At 35.8% G+C, this 17,247-nt stretch overlaps 2 protein-coding genes across 2 annotated transcripts; both read right to left on the bottom strand.

Annotated features, from left to right (window-relative positions):
- Positions 1–2,883: 2,883 nt before the first annotated feature.
- Positions 2,884–5,229, bottom strand: LOC106313444 (DEAD-box ATP-dependent RNA helicase 42). Its single transcript, XM_013751246.1, has 8 exons — positions 4,556–5,229; positions 4,042–4,087; positions 3,884–3,933; positions 3,752–3,793; positions 3,549–3,662; positions 3,380–3,458; positions 3,217–3,288; positions 2,884–3,117 (listed from the first exon to the last, which is right to left on the bottom strand). Exons 1-8 carry the CDS (start codon positions 5,167–5,169, stop codon positions 3,070–3,072), a joined length of 1,065 nt encoding a protein of 354 aa, XP_013606700.1. The 5' UTR covers positions 5,170–5,229; the 3' UTR covers positions 2,884–3,069.
- Positions 5,230–6,022: 793 nt separating this feature from the next.
- Positions 6,023–9,081, bottom strand: LOC106313264 (non-canonical poly(A) RNA polymerase PAPD5). Its single transcript, XM_013751031.1, has 13 exons — positions 8,635–9,081; positions 8,408–8,520; positions 8,271–8,327; positions 8,073–8,168; positions 7,918–7,988; positions 7,772–7,814; positions 7,593–7,673; positions 7,452–7,511; positions 7,284–7,334; positions 7,098–7,195; positions 6,911–6,959; positions 6,773–6,817; positions 6,023–6,681 (listed from the first exon to the last, which is right to left on the bottom strand). The coding sequence occupies exons 1-13, from the start codon at positions 8,987–8,989 to the stop codon at positions 6,232–6,234; spliced, it is 1,569 nt and encodes a 522-aa protein (XP_013606485.1). The 5' UTR covers positions 8,990–9,081; the 3' UTR covers positions 6,023–6,231.
- Positions 9,082–17,247: the final 8,166 nt, after the last annotated feature.

The raw sequence follows: 17,247 nt of genomic DNA, 5'->3' as shown, positions 1-17,247 counted from the left end.
TGTAGCTGTGAGTAACAAGTCGAAGGGAGTACATCAGTGCAACAACATGAAGGTCATACATGAGTTTCTAAAGCATGGTTGTGCAACTAGTTCAAGGAAGGAGACTGATTGGTGCATCAGCAACTGTGTCAGGCCAAGAAAGAAGCCACATCGGATGTGTTGTTGGTTCTGTGGGAAGGTTGGACACAAGAAGGTGGAGTGTTTTGCTCGTGAGAAGAGCAGGAACATGGCCAAAATGGTGAACAAGACGTTCATTAAACCCTAAGAGGGTTGAAGAGGTGCTCTTAGCCAAGAGTGGCTTACTTGATGAGGTCAAGGCAGAGACGTCAGAAGAAGGGTGCAACACTGTTAAGAGTGATCTTGAGGTTGATCAATAAGCATCAAATCTGGAGCCAGAACACGAGGTTGTTTGTGACACAAAGGGGAAGGAGATCGAAGTGCGTCAGGAAGTGATGCGAGATGATCTTCAGGAGGGTGATAGTGAAATCACTCCAAGACAATATAAACGAGTGCAGAGGGCACTCGGTGTGGATGGAGAAGGGCTCATGGTCAAGAAGACGACACATGAAGGAAGCCAGGTCCTCAACAGAAGCTGGTCGAAAGGTAGTTCGACATGTGCATCAGATCGTGAAGCAATACTTGTTATTCTGCTGCAGCAGGGGCTGTGTCATGATTATACATGAAGAAACATACGGGTGGGTCTGTAAGGCTTGACATCTACGCATATGTGTTTTAGCTTAGTATGCAATCAAGCAGGGAGAGAATGGTGATGTTCTGGTACATAGAATGCATATCTCATGGGGGAGAAAAGCATGGTGTGGTGCACATCTCGTGGGGGAGAAAAGCACATTTGGTGTGGAAGTTTCCAGGTGAGGAACGTGGTTGCAACGTGGTTGCTGAACCAGAAGATTGTTGTGTTTGATCGGCACACAAAGCTAACGGGGGAGATTGAAGATGTAAGATGTCCGCCCTGAAGTAGTCGCTGACGTAGTTGCTGAAGCAGACGTCGTGTTGAGTGGTGAAGACCATGTGGAGTCAAGGTGCTGAGCTGGAGTCATGTAGACTTGGAGAGCAAGAGAGTATCTTGGAGATAAGGAAAGAAGAATAAACTTGAGGAGCAAGTTTATGACTTAAAGAAAGAGGAATAAGTGCACTCTAAGAAAAAGAAAGTTGCACTTATTGTTATGGAAGATGTCCATACATGTTGCCTTGGAAACTAGGGTTTCGGGAACGTAGAGAATAACTATAAGATAGCTATGGGGTCGTCTGTATAGAGACAGAGACACATAGACTGATCTTATAGAGAGATAAGCTCTTGGAAGTGTTTTTGGGTAGTGCTGAAACAGTGGCTGAAGTACTTGACGGGCGAGAGAATCCTTCAGTGTCGTGGGTTAGGGTGTTAACAATAGACGAGTAAAGATGAATAAACAAGATATTGTAATAAATTGTTTAAACGAGATTCTAATAAAGCATAGTGTTTGCTTGCAGTTGTTTTGTCTCTTGGTTTATTTTATACAGTACCATTGTAGTGTCATCTTGCACTAGCAATTCTTACACGTGAAAAGGAGAGAAGATTGCCTTTGTAGGGGTATGGACGAGAATGGATGGTTTACATGAATGAAAGGCTTCACATGTTCATGAATGAGGATTATTTTTGATCTTCATACCATAAACGTTGATTTTGTACATGCTTCTATTATCATTGTTATATGTTTGCATATGTGTACAATTGTTGTGTACAATTTTTTGTTGGTGTACATATGTACAAAATTTATTCATGGTGTACACAAATGAGAACTAATTAAGCTTCCAAGTAACCAAATTCTATCGAGGAAATGTCAAAATCGAACAAAAAAAACCCTACAATTTCACAACCTAGATTTTGAATTAATACACAAAAGAGCAATCTTTTGCAAGGAGCAGAATCCATTTAAAAATTTGCAGACAACAATCGGTTGCCACTGAATTTATGGTGATCAATTGTGTGAAATGATACAAAGTATGTGAGTATGTGTGAGCTCTCAACCAGAGTCGAAGTTACAAAGTAGGATCAAGCATGCATACAATTCTCTGAAACCAAGTGAAAAAGTGAAGAGCCAATAAAGACAAATTTTTACAAATAAGAAGATTTTCTGGGTTAAAGTTGCCTGAAATCGGAGAGCACTAACTCGCTTGGGATTTTGATTTTATTTTTTTCATTTATGAGGATTTTTTTGTTTCTTTTTTTCCTTTATAAAAACTAAATATATCAATTATAAAAACACAATAGTTTATATGAACGTAGAGCTCCTAGCTTGGTTTACCGAATCTTCACGAGAGTTTGTTATGCTGATGACAAAAAAAACTTAGTAGTCAAACGGACCTTACCATCTACCATTAAATGATAATGATGTATGAGAAGAAAATAATAATTTTCTTTTGGTTTGTTGCTTCGGTTAGAACCAAATTAGAAATGACTTATTTGCCAAATAACCAAATAAAAAATCAGTAGTCAAACGGACCTTACCATCTACTATTGAATGATAATAATGTATGAGAAGAAAATAATAATTTTCTTTTGGTTTGTTGCTTTTAGAACCGAATTAGAAATGACTTATTTGTCAAATAACCAAAAAAAATAATATTAGATTTTTAGAGAGTTAGAGAAAGATAGAAAAAAAAAGTAGGACAGAAAGAGTATTTTCAGCTAGGTAGTGTATTTTGAATTTTTTGTGTATATAAGGACAAATTTCCCAATTAGAAACTCGGGATAAGAAAGTAAAAGAGAAATTTTGCTAGAAGTTTTACCGGAGAAATACATCAAAAGTGTGGTAGTAGCAAATTTGACCCCAAGAAAAGTGTTAGTAGCAACAAGTGATTTAAGCTGTAGTTATAAACTCTAAGTGCCCTAGAACGTAATATTCTCATAATAATTTCAAAAAGTAAAAAGCAATATCATGCTTTATGGCTCCACTAGATGAAAATATTGTTTTGTTTTTCCTTATCGTAGTGTTACAAAAGTTCGATACTTAGAACACAGTTTAGGAACAAGAACTAGATCTTGTAGTAGCTTAAACCAAAACCTCCACATTACATAGGAACATCTGGATCCAACCTTCTCTGAATAGCAGCTGCACCCTGCGTGTATTAAGACGGATCCAAAAAAACGTTACAATAACAAGAAATTCAAAACATGTAACTGACGTTGAAGAGAAAAATAGTGTCTTTGTATCAAACCTCCATGTCCCCAATCTTGTATAAATAGACCATTTCTTCCTTTAGCCGAGCTTGTTCCTTCATAGCTTGCGCCTGCGATTGGATTATAAAATCAACGTAAGATTGTGCTAGTGACCAGATTAATAGCAAAGGAAACCGCAAAGATCTCAAAGAAGAAACTGACCATTCCGCCTTCCATTGATCGCTTTAGAGCTAAAACTTCTTCTTCCTTCTGCTTCTCCCGTGCTTCCTGCATCTCTAGCCTGAAAACAAGAACACAAACATGCCTTTTAAGGCAACCCATCCACAGCATTTCTATGTCTGCTGATGTAAAGTGGGAATCTTTGGTGTACCGGCGTTGCTCCTCGTCATTGAACACAGTCCGTTCACTCTTCCCAGCTTTCTTCAAACCCTTCTTCATCTCTTTCTCCAACTTACGTCTATAGTAACCATCAATGTCATAGTATCTGCAAAGTTTCAAATAGATACGAAATGAACAACTAATCTTAACAACTACTCAACAACATTCATCAAACCACAACCAAAAGAAGCTTACTTCTTGGAGGTAAATGTACCAGTATTGTGATCCTCCATGAAACTGTGAAAGAATCAATCAATTGCAAATCGTTATATTTATCAGAAACCAAAAGAAGAACTTCATAGGAACATAAACTCAGGAGATACATACTCTTTAAACATTTTCTTCTCTTCCCATGGTGGCAAGCTTTCCAAGTTGACCTATTGGACCAAGCAGACAACCAAAATCAATCCACAAAATAGCTAAATTTACATTATTCGCTTTGAAGTCCAAAGCAAAATATAAGGTTACAGAGTAGATAGAGCTACCTCTTTTACTTCAAGCAGCCATGCTGTGAACTCTGGTCGTTTATTCCTACATATATGAGTCATTAACAACTTGAATATCTAATTTCTATTTCAGGAAAGCAAATACAAGTATGTTAATCTTCAAAAAGACTCAATAACTATCCACGAGTATCTTCTATCTATGAGTAATGTATTGCTGCTAGTCCGTCGGTCATTTCTAGAATATGTCTTAGTATGTGCCGTAACATGGAAGTATTTGCCTAGATGTCTGCTGCATTTGCCGTGTCTGCTTTCCTTTCGCTCTTACATCAAAACACTATGTATGGATGGTATGAACTGCCTAAACAAGTCAGCAACTTGAATAACTAATTGTATTTCAAAAACAGCAAACACAAGTTTACAAGTCTTTACATAAGAATCAACATATGTAGAACTAAAATCACATTCTTGAATATCAGATTCCGAACTAATCTATCCATCTATCTTGCTAATGTAATAATTCAAGATTTTCCAAAGGGAAAGAGAGAAGCTTTACCACATATCAGTCTCTCTGATGACTCCATACTTCCCCCAAGATTCAGTGACAGCTCCTTTCTTGGCCTTCTCAGACTTCTTCTCTTTCTTCCGCTTCTTCTTCTTCTTCTTGCTATCTCCATCAACTCCTTTCTCCTTCCTTCTCTTCTTCTTCTCTTTCTCTCTCCTCCTTCTCTTCCTATCTCTCTCCTCCCTCTCCCTTCTCTTCCTTCTCCTCCGCTCATCCTCACTCTCACTCTCACTCTCAGAATCAGAATAATCAGACGAATACTCCGACTCAGATTCTGATTCCGAGCTACTACTGGAATCATCGTGGCGTCTCCTGCTTCGTCTACTACGAGATCTCCGATCTGATTTCTTTTTCCCTCTCGACTTTCTACTTCTACGTCTCTCTTCCTTCTCCGATTCGGAGTCGCTACCGCTTTCCAATCCCGAACCAGAATCGGAGTCTCTGCCGTCTTTTGATTTCCTCCTCGACTCACGGCGACTCACATCTTCTTCTTCTTCGACGGACTTTTTTTCGATACGGCTCCGGGATAATTTTCTTCTGTAGTCTTTATCCTCGACGTCGCCTTTCGCTTTCTCCGGCGGAGAATCGTCGCGGTCTCTTCCCATCTCGCGAAATCGCCGGTGAGTTATCTCGACCCAACCCTAGATCGAAGGCGTCATGAAGCGTTAAGAATCCTAAAAGCAATGCGGATTGGGCTGTAATTGATAAAGCCCATTTCTAAATATCATCGTAGAAGAAGGCCCACTAGTAGCAACGCCACCGTGGTTAAACAACCACCAAATGAAATGGCGGATTCTCTAATATACGGCACACTTTTTGTGAGTTATAAGATCTATTCTACCTATACCCCCAAGTATTATTAAAGAAACAGGATGCATACATATATAAAATCCGAATAAAGTTTAGGAAGTTGCACGTGAAAACCCGAAAAAAGCTAATATGAATCCGACCGTCCATGCCTATTGCTTTCGTAAGCAAAGAGCGGTTGGAAACCACTTTTAGGGACATTGCAGAGAAACCGATATATTTTTTTTGCTAGATTTTGGAGAAACAGATATTGAAAGTTCATTTCATGAAAATGGCAGAAATATTGTTCTGCAGGATGTGTACCACTAGAAATGTGAAACTGAAGTAAGAGAAGCTGGAATACTGACTGGAGAAGTTGAAGGAGGTAGGTTAGCGACTGGGAGTTTAAATCTGGAGGAGTTTGAGCTATGTGATGGGACATCACGGATCTTCTCGAGCTGATGAGGAGGCAGAAGAATATTGAAGACCTTTGTATAAGGAATCTGTAGAGTTGAATTCCAATGTTGGTAGAAGCAGAGTAAACTAAGCATGGACGGAGAGGCTGTTGTCTAGGCTGTGAAATGTATAAAGGGTGTTGCTAGTAGTGTGCAAACACATGTAAAGAGCTCACTGCACTTTTCAAGATCCAAGAAAATTAAGCAAGCGCGCAAAGAGTCGATATAGAGCGTTTAAATTTAGCTCTTTCAATGTTCAATAACATTACATAAATTTAGAAACTACTCAAAACTGATGGTAAATTTTTAATTTGTTACAACAGCATTATATCTGTTTTTACCAAATTATAATTTACACTTGAAGACTGAGGCCTCCTCTGGTTACTAACCTCCAGTTGATTTCAGCATGGCCGGCCGTTCCATGCTTCAAAACTTATTCTTCCGTCTTCTTTTCTTCGAACTCGGTTCTTCTTCTTCACCATCATCATCATCCACCATCTTCTTCTTCTTGCTCTTACTCTTCTTCTTCCGGGAAGACTCTTTCGTAGTAACCTTACCAGGAGTGTCAACTAGCACAGGAGTATTGTCTCCGTTCGCAGCATCCCCTCTTGGAAACGAGCCTTCCTCGTCTTCTTCGAGTTGCCAGTTGCAGAAAAGCCCACCATTGCTTTTGCCGTTAGCCGACATTGGCAATGGCTCTCCAGCTCCGGGAAGCAAGCAGTTGAAAGTGACGTCCCCGTTTTTCCCACCTTTGCGCTCTAACAGAATCCGGTCTGGTCTGATTATTGTGCCGAGAATGCTTCGGTTCGGTCCTAATGCTAGAATAGCTTTCGTGTTTGTTAAAGTAGACAAGGCCATTGAAAATGCTGATCGAATCTGTAAGAAAGAACTCGACTTTAATAAAAGCATATATCCACCTTGTTGAAAGTGGTATACTTCTCTTATAAATTAGAGAAATGAAGAGAACCTGAAAGTAGTTGAATGAGCTCTTGCCAATGTCATTCTCTGGTGTCTGGTTACCCACATAAGAACCAAGTTAATACTGTTTGTCTGCTAAATTCTAAGGCTGCTTGTGTTCATACAAAACCAAAGCTCGAAAGCTAACCTGTGGATCCTCGATAGAGATGAGCCCTGGCCGGGCTGGGTTCAGGAAACTGGAGAGACAAAAAAGAAGAAGAGGGAGGTAAATTCGCCAAAAGACGCAAAAGGTACAGGTCGCTGATGTCTCAGGGAGTTTGAGATAGCCAATAAAGATGAGAACCAAGTAAACAATGTGGGTTTAGTGAGTTTACCCTTTGTTGGACTTTGAAAAGAAAGAACCTCCCTTCTTGCAAGATACACCCACATCTGCGGTGTTTAATTTTCGCCCATAAAAGTCGAAGAACTTAACCTACAATAATAAGGAAAAAGAAGAAAGAAAGATATTACTTATTAGCCAATACAATCAGAAGCTTCGAGTCGCAATGACAAGAACATACCAAGAGAACTCCCAAGTTATGCTCTGGTGGGCTTCGACCATCTTTGAGGTACTGTTTCATAAAATAAACAAAGGTACAAAGAAAGTCCAGTTTAGAGATTTTTTTTCTCTTTTGTTCGGACGGGGAGTGAAGGATCTAGGAATGTGAAACTCAAGTCACCAATGTTACCTTGAGAAAAGCGATGAGCATTGCTAGAAGAGCATATGAACCAATTCCACCACTGTACACCTGCCCAAAAACATTAAAAGAAAATTATTGAATGTTTGGGACTGGGAAAAAGGATGGTGTAAAAGTAAACTATTTCCAGACCTCATTGAGTTCTCTCTGCTGTAGAAATACTTTCAGAATTAGACACAATGGTCGTAAAGGAGGCAACTTGACTACAGCATCCTGAAAAATAAGTCATAAGATTTAACGTGAGATCTTCACACATAATCGAGAGACATGATAAGCTGGTAGAGAAGTATTATTCAGCTGAAATCACAAACCTGTATAAACTCAGCTGCCTTTGGTCCATTCTCCATATCAAAACTGTAAAGTCAGTCAGTGCCAAATTTAATAACTCATACTAAACTAAATTCACATAATAGTCCATTCAAAGGGTCGTATGTGGGTTTGTATATATGTGCTGAACCTTAGATCAAATGAAATACTGCTTTTCTTTTCGACGAACTTGATAATTGGTACACGAGCCTTAGCAATCACCTGCACAAATCAGAGATCTAACTATGAGACACAGTCTCTCAGAGATGCTGACATGTTATAATAGAAAGTCAAAAAAAGAAATACCAGAATATTCTTTGCAATCCCCCTTTGTGACAATGCTCTGGAGAGTGCTTTCAGACCTAGTTGAGGATTTGTGATACCCGACTCCAAAATGACCACCTTTATATACAGCCAAAAGTTAAAAAAAAAAAAAAAAGATTCACTGTTAGGATAAAATAAGAGTTATCAGAGAATCCACCAAAAAAAAAGATGAACACTTACATCGATATCACTTGTTGGAAGATAAAGCCCTGTCTTGTATGATCCAAAAACTTCTACCTGGAACAGAGAGATTACACTTTTGAATTAACCTCTAATCAGAGAGAAAGCTTAAAGCTTTTCATAGGACTAAATGGTACCTTGCAATCAGGCCAGATATATTGAATAACGCTTCTAACACTATCCATTGCTGCATCACGCTGCGCTTTCTCATCTAGAGTTGGTAAGAGAAACTCGCTGAAATCAACTATCTCTGCAACAGCAACATCCATCCAAAGAGAGAAGCTTTCAACACCGATAGAGAATCAATGCTTCAACAAAAAAAAAAAAAGGATTTGTTTCTCTCTTTTTTTTTCTACATTATTACCTTTATGCAGTTGAAGCATTGGGATCTTGGAACAGCTGTTCTCGTTAAACCAGTTAGTCTCTAATCTGGGCTCTTCAGCTTCTTTGTCTTTCCTCCTCTTTCTGCTCTTCTTCGAGGCCACAACCGGCGTAACAAATTCTTCGCCGTTCTCATTCTCCCCGGCGTCGACGTCCAGTGAGAAGAAATCAACCGTGTCTGACTCCACCGGCGTTGTGTTTTCGGTTAGATCAGAGATCTCGTTGCGGTAAACAGAATAGTTGTGAGATTCGTCGTGCGTAGCTGGAGACTGATTCCAATCTGAGAGGCTAAGTGGAGGAAGAGCGTCGTATACGAAAGCTGGAGCTTCAGACTCCATTGGAGATTGATGGAGGCTGAATCTGGGGTTTAGGGTTTGGACGCCGCCGTGGATGATACAAAACCAATAAATAATGTGTCCGAACAGAAGAAGGAAACAAGGGGAAAAGAAAATAATTAATTAAATAATGGTTTTCTTTCTGCATAAAACCGTCCGACCAACGAGAAGATAGTCGGACCGGTTTAGTTTGTTTCTATCGAATTTTAGATGGCTCGGGTACGATGGCCGATGGTTTATGACTTTTAACCGGTTTGGATACACTATGCTTTTGTTCAGGTCGAGTCGGATAAATTAATTGAAAACCGATATAGAACCAAGATTTTTTTTGTATTTGGTTTAGATTGGATACTTTCTTTCACCAAATTAATTATTACAACTAAAAATATCATAAATTTTTATTATTAATATTATAATTTAATTTTACTTATTTTGTAATTTACATTGTAATTAAAATGCATAATTTATTTAAGTAAAATTATGTTATTTTAATTAGACGTATGATTTTGGATATATGATATCCCGTTTATTTAGTTATTATTCAGATATATCTGATAACATCTATTTTTCTATTCAACCATAATATATGTGTTCTATAGATTTAAAATTTGGTTAATTTTTTATTACCATTTAATTTTATTCTTGTCTTAGATTTTTAGATATATTTTATTAAAATTATATATAATTTAGCATATGTTGTTTTGAGATTCAAATAGTAAGAATAAACTAAAGTGAAAGTTACATATATAAGAATGATAATATTTGAAACCTCATGGGTATATATATATATTACATAGAAGAACTTAATTATAATAATTAGCTAATATCTCTAAAATATTATTTGAAAATTTCATATATATATATATATATTAATATGTTGAGTCATTTTATAATTTATGTTTGTAAAAATATTATTATAAATAATAATATATTATTATTTTAGTTAAAATATTGGTTTTGGATATAAGATTTTTTATCAGCCCAGTTACTCATTTTCTCTGTATACTGTGTTACGTATATTTCTTCAAATTAAACTAGAACAATTTTTAATCTAACTCAGTTAATAATTTTGGATTCTCTCTCCCTTTCTAGAGAGAGAAAAAATTTCACTCAACCCCTCTTACCAAAACCATATCATTCAGAGGGTGGGGGAGGGGGAGAGATCGAATCGTTTTTTGTTTGTAAAATAGTTCGATCTCGGATTTCGTTTTCCTGTTGCGGATTCAACTTCGCGATGGCAATTTTGGTGTGATTTCTTCAATCAAACTGAGCAGAGCTCCACTCTTACCTTTCTCGGTTTGTTGGTTGAAGACAATAACTCCGATCTCTCCGATGGGATCGACGGATTGAGAATCTCCTCCTTTGCAAATTCTCTTTATATCCCGTTCTACTTAGCTTGTTTTGTTCTACATCATTGATTTATGCACAAAATCTTTCTTTAAAAGGAATCAATCTTTACTCATCCATAAAGTGGATTTAATCGGTTAGGAGTAAAATATCTTTTTAGCGAAAGAGGATGGAGAGATGAAATTATCTTGGCTGGTTAAAGAGAAGTTCAGTAGAGTTGGCATCTGTTTAAGATGGTCCAATGAAGAACTTGCCTCTTAAATCATCTAAGTTTCTCTTTGATTTAATTATCGGTGATGATGGATAAAGCAATCTCAAGTAGCGGTTATGGCAAGGGGTTGGAGCACAAGGAGTACAAGCTTGGGGTGAAAGTGGCTTTGTGGCGGAGAAGATGGTGGCCAAGTCGGTGGTTTCAACCTTACCGACGGAGTGGAAGATGATTCTGATTTGCATGTTTCTCTATTGCCACGTTGCTAGTTTTCTTTTTTATCCTTACACGTGTGTTTAAATATGTGAACACGCGAAGATGTCATATGTAATCCTATTTCAAATGGGTTTAATGAAAACCAACAAGTTGACAAAAAAAAAAAAAAAATCTAACTCAGTTAAATCAAATTAATTGTAATAGTTTAGTTCTTCATTTCAGATTTGTAAGTATATTTTCATTTTTTAATAATTTGGTATATCTTGATTTGCAAAAATAAAAATAGAAAAGATAAAGTGACGATTAGCACGAATAGCCGACAAAATTAAAAGAGAATTAATATCAAAATTGTTTTTGTAAAATTTCTTTTTCTTTTTATGAAATCATATTATAAATAAAAAAAATATTTTAAATTTTAAAAATATTTTCTTATCATACATGTCGTTTGGAAAAATATAATAAAGAAAGTTAAATAAAAATAAAATATATAATTTTTAGAGTATTTGCATCCTATAGCTACGAATAAAAAAATAATTAAGTAAATGGCATAACTGCGAAAATAACACTGTACACATTTCATATTCTCGACGATGTCCCTACTATAACTCTGAGCCGAGTCTAACCCACTAAATTTTAGAGTCTATAATCTTGTATTTATTATGCTACTCTACCTTATTACACGCAACCGGTTAACACTGGGAGGCTAAACAATAATCAAATTTGTAATTACATCATCTCTCGTTTCACTGTCTCACTTCGCTTTCTTTCTTTTTTTTTGTAAAAAACTTCGCTTTCTTCTTCCCTCTTCCAAATTTCAGAATGGAAGGTTTTGAATAAAAATCTTGAATCTCTTTCTTATTATTTCTCTCAGATAATGAATCTTTACGGTTTACTTCTTCTGTTTCCATTCTCTCCGGGCTAAATGAGTCCTCTCCTCACTCTCACTCTCTGCTTCATCTCTCTACTCCTCCTCTTCGGCACCAACTCCGTAACCGAGAGTGAGCTTCGATCTGTAAACGCATAAGTGATGAGACCTCATGATAGAATTCTAAAGTTGGCACAGTTTTTGAGGAAGAATCTTTTCGTGTTTTGTCTCGTGAAAGAGGATTTCACTCTTTTTGTTTCTTTTGTGTTAGGAACTTCAAGCAATCTGTTTGTTTAACTGGATAGAAATCTTTGTTAATGAGCTTTGGTAACGATATTAACTGTACAGATTGTGTCGTTTAAACATTTTTAAGCAGAGTTCAATTAGATCATTTGTTTGAAATATGTGTTAAGGAGCTTTGAACAGCATAGTGAATTGTTAAGATTGTCTTTTTTCAACATTCTATAAAAGGTCATCTTCTGTTTTGGGTATTTGCTACTCTGAATTAAAGTTGTGTTCATATTCATATATTTTTCTTTTTTGCAGGTATTAAGTAGACTGAGTTACTATGAGATTTAGGAAATGAAGTATAGTTGACGTGTTTAGCTTATGTGTGGTGCCTTATTCAAGAAGGTGGTGACTTTCGTCTGCTAGCTTAATATGCATTTTTTATAAATGGTTCACTCTTGAGCTTTGATGTAACGGTGATTATTCTAAAGTTATGTATAAGTTAACAAAATGATGTATCTGACTATTGTACATTTGATATGAAATAACAATAAAATATCCGGTTATAATATTTTATGCAGACGGATATAATCCTTTAAATCGGATAGTCAATTTAAAATGTTAAAAATTGTGTCAATACTAAACACATTGCATTAAAGTTAATATTTTGTATTATCCATAAATTGTTCTCATTTCATAAATTATCATATATCCGGATAAACATTTATATAACTGGTTCACTTGTTTTTTCAGTATTCGGAAATAATTTTGTTAAATCAGATGAAGATTAATACATCCGGATATAATTATTATATCTGGATTGACTTTGTAATATCCGGTTAATACTTACTAATACATATTACCCACTCTTCATATAATAACTTAATTCAAATTCGTAATGTATTATCCGATTCTAATATACAATCTATTATATGTACATAAAATTATTTTCCGGCTATTATCATCATAATCAGGATTATTTATATAATATCCAGTTATAATATGTATTTATTCATTACTCAATTGGCAAACATTTTACCAAGCTTCTTTGTAAGTTAATGAGGCCTTTTCATTTTGATGAAAAGAAATGAGGCATTTTCATTTTGATGAAAAAAATGAGGCATTTTCATTTGTTCATTATTATACTATTTTCCTTATTCATGTCGATTTGTCTACTAATCTTAAAAATAGATGGTTCTCAAACAGGCTAACTAACATGTTATATGTTTTTCTTAAACCAGATTTTTCGAATATCCACATCGTTTTTAATAGCTGTCTGCCAAATGTTTTACCCCAAATTTTCTTATTAATTAACATGTGCATTATTATGAGATTTTTTTGTTTATGGAATAAATACAAGCTATATTTTCTTTCATCTTTATCAGTCTCCACGTGCAAGTAATAAAAAAAATATCTGACCAATAATATATTAATTTTTAGTAAATCCGACAAATGCCTGACACAATATTCCCCCTAACCTCACAACCCTACGCTTCTACAAATCGTTTTACGAGAAGCCTATCTTCGAACAGCTACTCAACTTGGACAGAAAAGTAATATCGCCTTGTTCGTATACCCATTTAACTAAACACTTAAAGATTGTGCATGATCACCAAATTACCACTCTTTTTATGGTTATTGAGCTAAATGAGTCTAATTTTTATTCATTAAAAATATGTTAGTTGATTTTATTTAAATTATTTTTGTAATAATTTGAGTTGTTACAAAATAATATAAATAAAACAGTTATTACTTTTAAACTACATATTATGTTGTTTAATATCTTTTAAATGAGGAGATTATTTTGTGAACTTTTCTTTTTACGAATCACATAATATTTAAGTTTATAAATGTTCTTTACTATATAAATATAAAATAAAAAAATAAAATCAATAAAAAAAATTAATAATAACAATTAGGTATATTTAATTTATAATGGTATCATTGTAAGAAAAACATCATAATAACTAATGTGAATGCGACACATATTAAACTTATTTCTCAAATAATACTATAAAGATAACTGATATTTTTATTTTGAAAAAAACTACATTTTAGCAAATATGTATATTTTGGTTTTGATATAACTAATATATTAAAATTTATAGTTATATTTTCAAATAATTTTGGTTATTTCAGGTATGTATATAATTTATAATTTGAATATGTAAATTACGTTTCGAATATTACATGTAGTTATTTGATTTATCAGTTGAACTCTCATATTTAAAATGCTTTTTTCTAAAATCATTTGCGTACTTGAGTTATCTGGTTTGGTTTGGTTGCCTTGTCTCCACCGCCGTGAATTTTGTTAAACCAAGTTAAATTAATACGGACATAAGGTAGAAGCACTAGTTAGTGTGTCTTGCCATGAAGGCTTTTCCAAGCTGTATCTCCAAAACTTAATCATGTCCGGGTTCATTGTGACTTCCTAATGTTGATAGACGTGGTACAGACGATTATGTAAGCTTCTTATACATTGTTTCTACTGAAAACACTCCTACATGTTATAAATCATATTGTGGATGACCATAACCGGCCCGGTTCATAACCGGCCCAGTACTTAAGAGAGAGAGAATCAACATCTTGTCTTTTCCTTATTAGATTATGATTTGTACTCTTTCCACATTTGTAATTTCTTTCTTTAGTTTTTTCATTATTCTATGACGGTGTAATTCCTTATATATAAAGAGCTCCTTATGTTTATGAATAATACAGAAACATAGATTATATTCTCTAGTTTCACAACACGTTATCAGCACGATAGAATCTAAATCCCTAAGCTAAAATAAACCGCCTAAAACCCTAACCCTAATCGGCGAACATCCTTACCGGCGAACCATCCTAATCCCGATCGCGAAACCTTACATCCCGATCCTTGTTTGCAATCTGTTCCCGATCAGCTTCAGCTTAAGGCGTTCCTGATCCTAGCTCAGACGATCTCGGCTTGTTCAACCTCAGCTCGCAAACAAGACGATCTCAGACAGCTCGCGTTCCCGATCTCAGCAATCAGACAGCTCGCGACCCGATCAGCACGTTGGACAGCTCGTGTTCCCGATCTCAGCAATCAGACAGCTCGCGGCAACATCAGCTCGCGTTCCGATCAGTTCCAGCTTGCGGTTCATCTCTTTGGTGGTTCATTCAACCCTACTTGAGGTTAAAGTAATTCGAAACCATAAAGAGAACCCATAATCGAATTTGATTGTTTGATAAGAATTGAAACCATAAAAATTACAAACCCTAATAGTATGATCTAATGTTGAAATCAAAACCATCATAATGCATGCTATGCATGAAATCGATTAAAACCCTAAAGCTAATGCATAATCGATTTTATTCAAACTCTATCTAATGCTTTGAATCGAAATTGATTGTTTGAATGATTGTATGTTTGCATATATTATGCTAGCATTGATTAATTAAAACCGTATTGAATTTGATCACATAGAAATCGATTGCTAGGATTGATAATCTAATTCTTCAATTTGGTTGTTTGAATTGATAAAACCGATTGAATGATTTTCAAATTGACATAATGCATGCTATGCATGAAATCGATTAAAACCCTAAAGCTAATGCATAATCGATTTTATTCAAACTCTAATTAATCTTTGAGATCGAAATTGATTGTTTGAATGATTGTATGTTTGGATATAGTATGCTAGCCTTGATTAATTAAAACTGTATTGAATTTGATCACATAGAAATTGATTGCTAGGATTGATAATCTCATTCTTGAATTTGGTTGTTTGAATTGATAAAACTGATTGAATGATTTTCAAATTGAAGTCGTATTGATTGTTTGATCGAAACCCTAATGCCATGAAATTAAAATCGAATACTATCTTGTTTGATTGATTAAAACCGAATGCTTGAATTGAAATAGAAATCGCTTGCTAGGTTAAATGATTTATGCATTCTCGTCTTGATAATGATCCGGCTAGTATTGATAGTTTTCATACATTCTCGAATGAACCCTAATTGTTCCATTGCTCGACTGTTTGATTGCAATTACACATTGAACTCGTAGAAAACCGTTTGCTAAGATTGAAAACGAATAACCATTGTATTGATTGCATTGAAACCGTTTGCTAAGATTGTAGCCGTGCGGCTTGTTTGCATCATGCATGCATAATAGTACGAACTGATTGCATATAGAATCTGAATGCTAAGATTGAACATGTATGCATCATATACGAATGACCTTTTTGCATCATACCTAGAATCCGGATTGCTTGAGCATATTAATTGCATTCGCTTGAACACTTTTAAATCTAAATTATGAAACATATGATTTCAGATGTCAGAAATCAACAACTTGGATTTTGCTGCCCAAAGTCTCTCTGGAGATAATTACTTGCAAAGGGCACTTGATGCTAAGATCATCGGTGAATGTATCACCGAGGGCAATAATGCAAGTGAGAAAGATAGATACAGTGCGATATTAATTATGCACCATCATATTATTGAGAGTCTCAAAGATCTGTATTTGACTATTGAGAATCTTCTAGACCTTTGGACAGAGTTGAAAACGAGATATGATCACCAAAGAACGGTGTTATTACCAAAGGCTATGTATGATTGGAAGAATCTCGGGTCGTGGAAAATGGCATGGATGTGGTGGTCGAGACCGAAACTCGTTTGGTCGAGACCAAGGCAACTCATATGGCCGTGGCTCCTATGGAGGCCGTGGACATGGCCGAGGCTGTGGTACATCTTTCAAGCCACAAAACTCGACCAAATCCGTGTGCCATAGATGTGGTATGGATAATCATTGGCCTAAGACATGTAGGACTCCCAAACATCTCGTTGACCTCTACCAAGAGAGTTTGAAAGGGAAGAATCCTGAAGCTCATAGACTTATTAAGATGGTGAAGATGATTTCAATCATGAACGAGACGATCTTATGGATTATGAAACTTCAGATTGTTTAAAAGAATGAAGTTGCCTTTGTCTTGACGAAAAGAGTGACTAAATCATATATACCAGCTGCTAATGCACCAATAAGAATTGATGTTCAAGAGGGACACAATCAAGTTGCTACAGAGTCTAGACAACGTTTGAAACGTGGTAGACCAATAGGTTCCAAAGATAAGAACCCTCGGAAAACTAAGAGAGGTGCAGATAATGAAACCGAGGTTGTTAAAACCCTAGACACGACTGCGGTCATTCCTAAATCCCGGGACTTAGCCACGGCCGATCCCAAAACGCTAATAGCGATTGTTGCCGATCATGAATGCTTAGATGCAGCCGGCCCTGATGTATCTAATCCTGATTCTTGAGACGCCAAGATTCAAGGTATTGAAGGTCCTGATAATAATGAGATCTCAATAAACAATGTCTTGTCTGGGATACAATGGAACAGAAAGAATGTCGACATTGATGATATATTTGCAT

This window comes from Brassica oleracea, chromosome C9, assembly GCF_000695525.1.
Source record: "Brassica oleracea var. oleracea cultivar TO1000 chromosome C9, BOL, whole genome shotgun sequence".
Lineage (NCBI taxonomy): Eukaryota > Viridiplantae > Streptophyta > Magnoliopsida > Brassicales > Brassicaceae > Brassica > Brassica oleracea.
Note: the sequence above shows the minus strand (reverse complement) of the source record. Positions and strands in the feature narration are given on the sequence as shown.